This window comes from Paramisgurnus dabryanus, chromosome 11, assembly GCF_030506205.2.
Source record: "Paramisgurnus dabryanus chromosome 11, PD_genome_1.1, whole genome shotgun sequence".
Taxonomy (NCBI): domain Eukaryota; kingdom Metazoa; phylum Chordata; class Actinopteri; order Cypriniformes; family Cobitidae; genus Paramisgurnus; species Paramisgurnus dabryanus.
Genome location: NC_133347.1, coordinates 864,118 through 876,877, shown reverse-complemented (window position 1 = coordinate 876,877; position 12,760 = coordinate 864,118). Strand labels below are relative to the sequence as shown.

General features: G+C 40.1%; 2 protein-coding genes across 2 annotated transcripts; one reads left to right on the top strand and one right to left on the bottom strand.

Moving 5' to 3' along the window:
- The first annotated feature begins 158 nt into the window (after positions 1 to 158).
- On the top strand, positions 159 to 5,453 carry neflb (neurofilament light chain b). The gene is made up of 4 exons (XM_065248184.2): positions 159 to 3,268; positions 3,506 to 3,630; positions 4,215 to 4,654; positions 4,865 to 5,453. Exons 1-4 carry the CDS (start codon positions 2,243 to 2,245, stop codon positions 5,062 to 5,064), a joined length of 1,791 nt encoding a protein of 596 aa, XP_065104256.1. The 5' UTR covers positions 159 to 2,242; the 3' UTR covers positions 5,065 to 5,453.
- A 3,212-nt stretch (positions 5,454 to 8,665) lies between these two features.
- nefmb (neurofilament medium chain b) lies at positions 8,666 to 12,327 on the bottom strand. Its single transcript, XM_065248180.2, has 3 exons — positions 11,153 to 12,327; positions 10,551 to 10,675; positions 8,666 to 10,451 (listed from the first exon to the last, which is right to left on the bottom strand). Exons 1-3 carry the CDS (start codon positions 12,158 to 12,160, stop codon positions 9,170 to 9,172), a joined length of 2,415 nt encoding a protein of 804 aa, XP_065104252.1. The 5' UTR covers positions 12,161 to 12,327; the 3' UTR covers positions 8,666 to 9,169.
- Between the last annotated feature and the right edge of the window lie 433 nt (positions 12,328 to 12,760).

The window sequence follows — 12,760 nt, the reverse complement described above, 5'->3', positions numbered from 1 at the left end:
TTTAAAAAAATTTCAAGATTTTTTGCTTACCCCATTAGCAATTTTTTTTGCTTGTTTATGCACAAAATCACTTACATCTAGTATTTTTGGTCTAAAAACTAGACTTATTTTCTTAGGTCATTTTGCTCATCAAGAAAAAGCATCTTAATTTAAGAGTGTTAAGATATTTTTACTGAAAACAAGACAAAAATACTAAGAATTTTTTTCTTGAAAATAATTTTTTGCAGTGTATGACTGGTTTTGTGGTCCAGGGTCACATATATTGTGTTGTGTGCTTATAGTGTGTTTTCTTTTACATAATAATGAATTTCATTGTAATCATTGACTTTACGCGCTGTTTTCTGCAGTATGGTGCTTTGGCACTGTTCGGTTGAGCTGGTGTTGTAGGGACTGTTAGATGTGCAGTCGACATTGTTGAGGGTTTTATGCTGAGTATTTTCGTGTTGTTGACTGGCCTGCCCACTTTTGATGGGCCGTTATTCAACATTTTTCTTGTCCTGCTGTAATGTTTTCTTCATCTGATCTTTTGTCCCCACCACTTTTCAAAACAAACTGACGCCCCTGAAGTGCATTTTTGATGTTTTTGTGTTGTAATTTTAGTTTTTTGTGAAGTCACCAGTGATCAGTGTTTCCTTTGTTATGCATGCACCACATTTAACTCAATGTATTTCTCTCCACTATAATGAAGATACACGTGAACAGTGTAGTTTCTTGTGTGCTTCTGTGGAGAATTAAGTTCATTCATTGAGTGACATAGAGTCGGTCCCGAATACCTTTTCATTACACCTTGTTATATAAAGTTAAATAAGATTCAGTCTTTATGAACACCAAGTGAACTTAATTGTTTAAGTGCACTGTACAAACTCCAAGTTTGGTGAACTTAACAATTTAAGTTCAGTTTATGTGGCCACCAAGTTAGGTGAACTGAAATATATATGTTTTTGGGAGACCCATTACTTAATTGAATTAAGGGAATGAGTTTATTCAATCAAATGAGTTCAGTCAACTTGTTAGGGGTTTCAGTGCAGTAATGAGTTAAATATTAACTGCTGTCACAGTGCATGCTAAGAAAATGTATTGTGTTGAGAAAATGTATATATATTTTTTAAATGTATACAGAACCGTTTAAAAAATTTAAATAAAGGATAGATCTCTAAAAATCTGATATTTTGAACTGTGAAATGTTGTTTAGGCATGTTTTTGAGGTAACACTTTACAATAAGGTTGTATTTGTTAACATTAGCCAATGGTTTAGCTCACATGAACTAACAATGGGAAATATAGTTGATTGGCATTTGTTATCTTTTATTAATTTATTTAAAAAATGTATTATGTTAGTTAGTGCCAATACAGTTATTTATGTTATTTTGTTCTGCAATACTTAATGTTAACAGTTACAACTTTTGATTTAAAAATAATGTATTAGTAAATGCTAAAATGAACATGATCTAAGATTAATAAATGTTTCATTGTTAGTTCTTGTTAACTAAGGCATGAACTTATGGTAACAAATACAATCTGATTGTAAAGTGATACCGTTTTTAGTTTTATCTGACCTGATTTTGCTGATTCACAGTTTTAAGATTCTTCAAACTGAAGAATGCAATGTGGATTATTCAAAATACCTTTGATCACCACTAGAGAGAAGCATTCCCTTCTGTTATATGCAGTATATTTTAGATTTCCCTTTAGGGTTTGCGGTGACTGAGTTCATTGTAATGCATGCACAGCACATCTTCATTGAAAAGACAAATGTTTTATTTAAAGATGTCCAAAGTGAATATCACGCTTAGTGTTCTGATTTCTGTTGCGACTTAAAGATAAAAGATGCTGATGTTGATACAACACCTGCAGGGATAATAGCTGCAGTACAAAATACATTGTTTATTGTTCTGTGCAATAAACTATATGATGAAGCTATGCATGTTTTTCCACTGACAGGCTCTTTAAATCTGTCCTCACTGCCCTTTCTGTCTCTCTCTCGCTCTCTCTCTCTCTCTCTCTCTCTCTCTCTCTCTCCTGCATCACATTTCTAATCCATTTCTTTAATTCCCCCCCGAGAATCTATCCCACCCTGGACTGGAAGGCAATCGATTAGCTGTGTCAGTAAAAAGCTCCGCGTCAGAGTCTCGCCAACTGCTATAAAAGCCCTGCCCGTGCCTCTGCATCCTCACAGAAGTCTCTTCACAGCAGCAACTGCACTGCGGTATCTCTTCTGCTCTCTTCTCTCCTCTCAACGATCATGAGCTCCATCGGGTACAACCCCTATTTCCCGGCCACGCAGCGGAGACGGGTGGTGGTACGCAGCGGGACGAGCCTGGCTGCAGGAAGCCCCCGTTCTCGTTCCGTCTACCAGAGCTATGCATCGCCGGCCCGCGCTCCCGTTATCTCCTACAGTGGTGCGATGCATTACTCCGCTCCCTCACCGGACCTGGACCTGAGCCAGGCTTCTCAGCTGAGCTCGGAGTTCAAGGAGGTGCGGACTCAGGAGAGAGTCCAGCTCCAGGATCTCAACGACCGCTTCGTGAGCTTCATCGAACGCGTGCACGGGTTGGAGCTCCAGAACCGTGCCCTGGAGGCCGAGCTGCTCCTGCTCCGTCAGAGGCACTGCGAACCCTCACGTCTCAGGTCGTTCTACGAGCAGGAGGCCAGGGACCTCAGGGCGGCGGTGGATGAGGCACGTAGGGAGCGCCAGGCTGCTCTGGAAAGGCGGGATCGTCTGGAGCAAGCCCTCAAGGCTCTGCAGAGTCGTTACGAAGAAGAGGTCCTGTCCCGCGAGAAGGCAGAAGGCCACCTAGTGGAGGCCAGGAAGGGTGTGGATGAGGTGTCATTGGCCTGCTCCGAGCTCGACAAAAGAGCCGATAATCTTCTGGACGAGCTGGCCTTCCTGAAGAGACTCCATGAGGGTGAGATCGCCGAGCTGCAAGCCCAGGTGCAGTACTCCGCGCAGGTATCGGTGGAGATGGAGGTGGCCAAACCGGACCTCTCCACGGCGCTCCGAGACATCCGATCCCAGTATGAGAACCTGGCTCAGCAAAACATCCATGCGGCGGAAGAGTGGTTCCGTGGGAAGGTGAGCACCATGGCGGATGACACGGCAAAACACACGGAGAACATCCGCAGCGTCAAAGACGAGGCAGGAGAGTATCGCCGCCTGCTGAAAGCTCGAGACCTTGAGATCGAAGCGTGCCAAGGCCTTAATCAGTCTCTGGAGAGACAACTGCAAGAGGTGGAGGATAAACAGAGCGGAGAGATCGCAGGCATGCAGGTCAGAAGGGTTTACAGCTTATCTTCAAAGTCTACATGCACAGGGCCATGATTACTTCCTGATTACATAACTTATTGATTGTATTCCTGTAACTCAATTGGTAGAGCATTGCATTAGCAATGCAAAGGTCATAGGTTCAGTCCCCAAGGAAAACTCATATTGATCAAAAATGTAAGTGTCTGCCAAATGATTGTGAATGTTATTGTATTTAAGTTGTTTTTCTTTCTGTCTGTGCAGGATACCATCAGTGACTTGGAGAATGAACTCAGGTCCATGAAGAATGAAATGGCCCACTATCTCAAAGAGTATCAAGACCTTCTCAATGTTAAAATGGCTTTGGACATTGAGATTGCTGCTTACAGGTCAGTAATCATTTAGGGAACATTTGAGGTTGTAAACCAAGAAATGATAATACAATAAAAAAATTTAAACTGGCTATATACATACGCTTTTAAACCATTTTTACAAGACAAAAACAAATGCAAATCTTGAATCAATTACAAAATAAGCTGGGTTTTTTTTTGCTTATTAAAACCATCCATGACACTGGACATATATTTCAGAAAAATATTATAAAATATTTCATTTGTAATTGAACATATATATAAAATTGCATATTTATTTATTTTATTTATTTGCATACATATTTAGTCATATTTATGGTAAAGTTGTTGTGAATTTACAAAAGATTTGTAAATAAAATAAAATAAAAGTTGACCTATTTAGCCTGGCACTTTTAGCAATAGAGGGAGTAGTATTTATGTATTGGTCTGAATTTTTCAATTACTGATTTTTATCTTGAATATTTTGCAAAACCCTAAGTTACCTGTGAAATCAAGACTAAAGTAAATCACAAAAATCATTTTAGTTGGGTTTCACAAGCAGGTTCACATTTGTTAATACTGTTATATAATTTAATTCCCTTCTTTGCAATACTCCCCAACAGGAAGCTTCTAGAAGGCGAAGAAACGCGCTTCAACGTTGGAGGTATCGGCGGTATCTCCAGTGTGTTTTCTCCCTCTATAGCCGCCACTCCTTCCTTCGGACGTCCCGTGTTCTCCGTGCATTCCAGCCTGAGCTCTGGCGCCCCCTATCTAATGGGAACCAGACTGATGAGCTACTCTGCCGCAGCAGATGAGATCGTAGAAGCCAGCCGGGCACAGGAAGCAGGAGCGAGCCCGGTGAAAGAGGAAGAAGAGGAGGAGGAAGAGGCTGAGAAGGTGGAAGATGAGGAGAAGGAAGAGGAAGAAGAGGGTGAAAAGGAGGAGGAAGAAGAGGAAGGTGAGAAGGAGGAAGAAGGAGAGGAGGGAGAAAAAGAGGAAGAAGAAGAGGGCGAGGGAGAAGGTGAGGAAGAAGCAGAAAAAGAAGAAGAGGAAAAAGAGGAGGGTGAGGATCTTTTATTGTGATTTGGTAACGGCAGTGTTCCTAAGTTGACTTAACTTCCTTGATTTAAAAACTCTTGATTTAATAAACATGATTCAAACTTTTTAAACATGTTTAAATCTACATAATGACAATAATTTAATTAATAATTAATGTAATCGCCCAGCCTGACCACAGTACTGACATCTATATTCTGTTTTATTTCTATTACAGGTGAAGAGGGAGGAGAAGAAGAAGAAGAAGGTGAGGATGAAGGAAAACAGGAAGAGGAAGGAGATGCTGAGAAAGAGGAAGAAGGTGGAGAGGGCGAGGAAGCTGAAGAGGAGGAAGCAAAGGATGACGATGGAAAAGAAAAAGAGGAAGAACCAAAGAAGGGAGGAGACGCTGAGAAAAGCAAACCAAAAGAAAAGTGAACAGACAAGACCAAAATCCCTGGTGCTAGAGGTGATCAAACCTCATCTGTGTATCTTATACATGCTGATATCTCTGTACCCTTCTGCTCAGATTCATCTCAAATTAAAGCAAACCACACTGCACCCAAACAAGAATAACTTAATGCTAATATAGAGGTTCCCAAAGCTCTGTATGCATGAACATATATGCCTTACATTTGTGCTTGGCAGGGAATTTTGTTTGTTGTTTTTTATTAAAGAGCAAAAAAATGTGCGTTGTGTTGTTCACCTTCAGTTTGACACTGTGAACTGCCTCTCTGAATACACAAGTGTGCTTAGTATTGAAAATGCCTTAGACCTATTGTCCGAGCCTCATTGCCTACTAATAAAACTTGACTTAACCCTCTCTATCCTGGTGCGTACTCTGTGGCTCTTTATTTTCAGAATAATATTACTAATGCATGTATTACTACACATGTTGTATGGTGTCTGTATAAAGCAGCACACTACACAAATACAAAGGGGTTTATCTCAAATACAACTGGATAAGTTGCATTTTTGATAGTTTTGCATATAGCTGTTGTCACTAATGCCAGTTTTGGTAACAAAAATTGATCCATTTGTTAAATTAAACTATACTAGTGCACATTTAAAGTGGATCAAAAACTTTCTAAAAGTTGTCTTACATTTTTTTATACTAAACCCGTTCTAATTGGACAACTTTGATGAACTTTTTTGATCCACTTGATCAAGAGAGCATTGCAATGTGGTATATGGCAATGGTTCCCAAACCTTTTATTTTGCAACCTGCTCAAATACAGCGGGGAAAATAAGTATTTTGGCAGGGTTTCTCTCTCAATACTGACAGATTTCAGGTGATCTCCTGGCTCTCTATGCTATTTTGCACCTTGTTCTCTTCGTGTGTTCAATACTTATTCCCTGTGTCATTTCACTTTATTTATTATGACTCAACTTGTATACTTAAATGTTCTGATTTCTTTATATGAATTCAATATTTGAGTTGATGGCTACATCTGATGGAAATGTTGTGTCAATAGCCCACTTAGAAATCCCCTTACTGATAAAAATGCTGATGTGTCAAATACTTATTTTCCCCAGTAATCCCAAACCCATCAAAATATTTTTTTTAAACAAAAATATGAGAAAAATACAATAAAAACCTGAAGGTCGAAGAGTTGCATTATCGATAAAATATTTTGAGTATTTTTAATTAGTGTGCGGACATTTCTCCTTTTGTGCTTTATATTTTGTTGTCCAGCACCTAAACCCAATCTTGGTACTTTGGATGTGCAGACCTTTCTGCATTTGTTGAATATGAGAAAAATTTTACCTCTTTTATAATTGAGTAGTTTTTATTTTCCTTGTCATTTCATTAATGAAATATAAAAATATTTCTTGGTATTTTATATCAAAATCATTGTCGTTGCTAGTCATTAATTGGACAACATTTTTTGCTTTCACGTGCGCGCGCGATAGTTTCAGGTGAGCACACGATAGTTTCACGTGCCCGCGCGATAGTGTCACGTGCTTGCGCGATAGCGTCACGTGCTCGCGCGATAGCTTCACGTGCGCACGTGAAACTAAACTTTATTTAATTTTTGCTCCATGTCCCCTTAGGGGCTCCGTAAAACTAAACTGGATAGTTTTAGAATTTTTGAATTTTTATTTTTGGGGACATGAAGCAAAAATTAAATAAAGTTTAGTTTCGCGTGCGCACTTGTCCCCAAAAATAAAAATTCTGTCATCATTTACTCAGTCTCATGTTGTTACAAACCTGTAAAAATGTCTTTGTTCTGATGAACACAAAGGAAGATATTTTTAAAAATGTTTGTAACCAAACCGTTCATGGACCCCGTTTACTTCCATTGAATCCTTTTTTCTACTATGGAAGTCAGTGGTGTCCACAAATTGTTTGGTTACAAAAATTTCAAAATATCTTTCTTTCTATTCAGCAGAACAAAGAAATGTGTGCGGGTTTGTAACAACATGAGACTGAGTAAACGATGACAGAAATTTCATTTTTGGGTGAACTATCCCTTTAAGCAAAATGATTACAATGTGTTAGCTTTTTTAAATGTATACTTTGTTTATGTCCAGCCGTATGTGTTTGGTCAGCTATTATACCCAGCTATTGCTGGGATACCCTTCATACACACAGTATACACTGCAAAAATAGTACGAATCTAATGTTGTTCTCAGTCAGAAACGCTCCTATCCATTTAATCTGGTAGGATATACACATCAAGTTCTGCATCGTGCTGCGCATGGATTATTTATTCATGACAGCTGTAATCAATATAATGTAAACCTCAGGGCTCAGCTAAAGTCATGTGAGCATTTTCTGCTTATTCAGCGTTTGAGCACGGAGCACAATCCTAGTATATAGCCTATGGAGTTCGTGTGATATAGTGATAAATGCCCCAAAAAGGTTTAAACCACTCAGTTTGATTCAATCCCTATTTTGTCATTTTATCTATAGTGTGATGTATGTTGCATTGCATGCACATTGCAGCTGCAATAAATGATTACTAAATTACTTGATGCATGCAACCGTCGCAGTGTTGTGATGCAGTCTCTCTTAAGTATTTCTAATGCAGATCCAGTTACTTTCTGCACAAATGTGACCCCGCCTGTGAAATCCAGGCTTAAGCCTCATAATCTAATGATGAGATTTGGAGTATCAAAGTTTGATTTCACATTGATTTCAATCTTTGACAGGACATTACTCAAGTCAATATTAAAGATATCAAGGTTATATTTTCACAGAATGCTCTAGGAAGATTTAATGTAGATAACAGTCCATCACTTAAAATGGGTTTGGTCACAAGTATGCATTGATTCATTGCAGTCTTAGTAACCAAGTTAGTGTTTTCACAGATAAATTGGATATTGAATGGACATTTTATTACCGTTCGATAAATTCAGTTATGCAGCAGATGGCTGAAGTCAAGGTCTAACAAGTACATGTTCTCCATTACCTTGATTAAAAGTTAACACTGCTGTCTGTCTGCTTTACAAAAAGCTCAAGGACTGCTTGATTATGGGCAAAATGATAATCACAATTATTTAACATGATTAATTTGAAAACATGCATTTATTTAACCTTATTTATTAAGTAAGTGTTGCAATAGGCTAAACACAGTCTGGCACCATGCAATTTATATTTTAATCATTTTACCTCGATTGTCTTGTTTTTGTAATTGCTTTAATTTGAAAATCAAAAACGATTAATTGCACAGCCTAGTAAAAATGGTTCTTTAGATTATAGTAAGGTATAATAAAAAAAAAATGCTTATTTTAACGCAGTGGTTCTCAAACTGGGGGCTGTGAGATGGTGCCAGGGGGTCTCCAGTTTTATGACATTTTATAAAATACATTAATTATTCAGAAATAAAACATCAGAAAAATAAGGCTTAAACCAACAGCACTACCTTGTATAGTTTAATTAATTTGACTTTTCTTTAAGAGGGCCGCGGAGGGATGCACCACAATGAGGGGATGTAACACAAGATGCATTGTGAGAGTGCATTCGTTAACATCTATGAAATGTTTCCCTCTGCGGTGATAGCAACAGTAGCAGCATATAAAACAAGCACACAAGTGACTTTGTAATGACTTAACAAGCTTTTTATTGATTGGTGTGATAATATTACAGATCGAACCTGCAGCACCTTTACATTTCACAGTATTATTGTTATCGGTTGTTCTTCTGTTTTGTGTAACAGACCGACTCTAAGCATTGATTCAGTGCATTCTGTCTTAAGGCATGAAGTATGCTAGAAAGCCATCGTGTAGTTTGAAAGAGTTTCTGCTTAAATTGCAAATGTTGTGGTAGCACCATTACTGCAGAGCAGCTCCAGAGTTTCATATTGCTGTAAACTCTTACAAACAGATGTAACTCATTAGCAGCATAATGTACTTGCACTTTAATTCAAACACGCTATAATCTCTGTTTCGCATGGCTATTTCCTTTCACACATGCATCAATCAACACACATGCATTATTTTTGTGTTTGATTTTGCTTGGTTTTCACATTTTGCATTGAATAAAATGTATTTGAACAATTTGTAAGAACTAAATTCCTGTGGAGGTTTCACCCAGGCATCAGTCTTTATCTTTAATTTCCTTCTTTGCTGGGGGAGCTACTTTCTCCACTTTTTTGGCGACTTTCTTTTTTTCCTGTGGTTTTTCTTCTGCCTTTTCTACTTCTTTCTCTGGGGCTGGTTTGGTTGCTGCATTGTCTCCATTAGTGATGGTCTCCACGGTTCTGGTCAGGACCTCTTCTTTGGGACTGGGTTCCTCTTTAGCCGGGCTGGTTTGGTCAGCAGTGGGAACCTCCTCTTCTTTATCCTGCGTTTTATCTTCTTTTTCTTCGGTTACTGGTGAGGACTCACCTTTTTTCTTCTCCTCCTCCTCTGTATCACTTTTCTTTTCTGAATCGGCCTTTGTTTCCTCTTCTGGAGAATCAACCTTCTTCTCTTCATCTCCTTTAGACTCTGTCTCATCTTTGGCATCATCGTCTTTTTCATCAGCATCTTTCTTCTCATCCTCATCCTTGGCTTGTTCTTCACTCTCTACCTCTTTGACTTCTTCAGCCTCTTTCTCTTCTTCTCCTTCTTCGTCTTTGTCACTGCCTTCTTTCTCTTCTTTATCTGATGTTGGAGTTTTGTCAACGCATAGTTCTGTCTCCTCAATTACTTCCACTTTCGCTTCCTCTTCTTCCTCTCCTTCCTCTTCCTCTTCATCTACTTCCTCTCCGTCTTCTTTCTCTGCCTCACCCTCTTCCTCCTCAGCAGCCTCTTCCTCTGCTGCACCCTCTTCCTCCTCAGCAGCCTCTCCCTCTTCTGCTGTTTCTTCCTCGTCTCCTCCTTCCTCTGCCTCTTCCTCACATCCAGGGGCAGCAGAACTCACTTTGGCTTCTTCAGCAGCTACAATTTCCTCTTCTTCCTCTGCCTCTTCCTCATCTCCAGGGGCAGCAGAACTCACTTTGGCTTGTTCAGCAGCTACAATTTCCTCTTCTTCCTCTGCCTCTTCCTCATCTCCAGGAGCAGCAGAACTCACTTTGGCTTGTTCAGCAGCTACAATTTCCTCTTCTTCCTCTGCCTCTTCCTCATCTCCCTCTGCCTCTTCCTCATCTTCAGGAGCAGCAGAACTCACTTTGGCTTTTTCAGCAGCTACAATTTCCTCTTCTTCCTCTCCAGCTTCTTCTGCCAGATCCTTTGCCACCTCTGCCAGGTCACCGTCAATGTCAATCTCTCCTTTGGTCTCCTCAATGATCTCCTCCACGATTTTATGTTTGACCTTAGATGTTTTCGGCTGACTGTATGCTAAACCAGGACTCAAAATACTGGTTTGGAAGCGTGTCTCCTCACCCTCCAGAAGTTTTCTACATTTGAGAGCGACAATATAAGGTTTGTTGACTTTACAGTACACGATAAAGAGAAATATAAGCATTAAACATTTTTATGGTTGCGTGCAAAAGTACCTGTAAGCTGCTATTTCAGCATCCAGTGCCATCTTAACGTTGAGCAGATCTTGATATTCTCTGATATGACGCGCCATTTCCCATTTTGCTCCTTTCAAGTCGTTTTCCAATTGGTGGATCATCTCCTGATGAAACCAAACACACATAGAAACATTAATTCACAAATCCATCTTCTTTTTAAAACAACAACATTAATTTACTGGACACCAAATATTGAGAAAGTGAGTCATCTATTTTGGGGTCCCGAATGATTTTTGTGCAGTTTAAAATGATTTTAGAGAAGAAGTTTAAACAGGAGATTCAGTACTATAGACTGTAATGTAAATCTGAGACTGCACCATAGCTCGTAAATTACGCACGCAGTGCGCAAACCACCTGTGCAATAATTGCTGTGTTTCAAAACCCACTGAGCAGGACTTGCACACGCGCCACAGAGTTTTTATTGTTTTAGGACATCAATAATCCAAATAGCCTATAACTTGTTTAACCACTGTTTTAATTCAGTTGAATATTTCATATTGCTATACAATTTTTTTATTAAATATATTTTAAATTTTGTTCAATTTGTACATTTTCACATGCAAGTAATTTCATAAACAAACCTGATAACTGCCCATATCGTTGTTGTGGCGGTCTTCAATATCATGCAGTTGCCTCTCCAGTGACTCTTTGGTACCTCGCAGAGCCTCCAGCTCAATGTTCTTGGCTTGGATCTGACGGCGGTAATCTGCAATTCCGTCCCGTACAGACTTGATAGCATCCTTGTTCTGCTCCGCAGCGTCTGACAGCATAGAATAGCGGCACTGAAACACCTCCTCAGCCTGCTGGAGGTTCTTGGATGAAAGCCCGTCCAACTGCGCACGGATCTCCCGGAGCGCAGAGGTGATGTCGGTCTTCTGAAGGTCCCTCATCTCCACCACCGGCACCTGTGCGGCTTGAAGTTGAGCGAGGAGCTCGCTGATCTCCTCCTCGTGGTTTTGGCGCAAGAAGTCAATTTCATCCACAAGGGCCTGGACTTTCCTTTCCATCTCCAACTTTATGAGAATCGAGTCGTCCTTGTCTTTCTTCATGCTTTGAATGGCAGCCTCCACGTTCTCTCTTACCCGGGCTTCATCCTCATATCGCTCCCTCAGCCGCTGTAGGTCCTCGTCGGTGTGCTCTGTGTCCAGCAGGACTTGTGCCCTTTCCTTGTGCAGTTGCTCCAGGGCGCAGCGCAGGTCTCGGAGCTCTCTGTCGTACGCATCGCTGTGCAGGGACTGCGACAATTTCTGCTGCTTTAGCGCCTGGATTTCAGCTTCCAGTTGTTTGTTTTGCTCCTCTAGGAAACGCACCTTGTCGATGTAACTGGCGAAGCGGTCGTTGAGCCCCTGAAGTTGCTCCTTCTCGTTACTGCGTGCGGGGTCTCCGCTGAGCGCCGCGCTCAGCTCGAACCCATCTGGAGATGCGAGCACCGCGGGGTTGTAAGATCTGGATATCGGCGCGGCGGAGGTTCTTTTATACAAACCAAGACCGTTTATAGTCCTGGAATGCGAGCGCATAGGGGTCGACGGAGAGCGGGTGGTCCGCGTCTCCAGAGCCCTTCTTCGGGAAGAGGTTCCTATCATGTCCATGGTGGAATTGCTTGTGGATTGGTGATGTATGAGGGCATTGCGGTTGTATTTATAGGCTGGCTGACTTTGTCAACGAGGCACAAGTAACCCCCTCCCTTTTTTTTAAATCGATGTAGATGAAGAACTTTAACATTTCACCTTAAAACACCAAAAATATCTTTAACATTTGTATAAAGGGCGCAAAAATCAAAAAGCCAGTTTGCTTTTTTGCAAGGATAAAACTAAACTCGTTGATTTTATTAGTTACTTTTCCTTTTTGTTGCACTTAATGTTTATACATTATGTTGCTTTATTTAGTTTTTAACATTTGCTCTTTACATAAACGTGTTTACTGTGAATTCTGTGTATATACTGTATTATGTGTATTAATAGAATTGATGGTGATATGGTAGTTGATGGTGATATGGTATGCTTCCTATGATTTCTGAAATAAATCACCATGTCAAAATCATCGTAAATGTGAATTATTCGTCCATTAAAGAGGATTTGAATGCAGTATAAACAGCTTGTTATTATGCATGCAGACTTCAGCAAAGTCAAGTATATTGCACTTGCAGAGCAATTCAATAAAAGTAGTCACACAATGCGCCAGTGCAGATA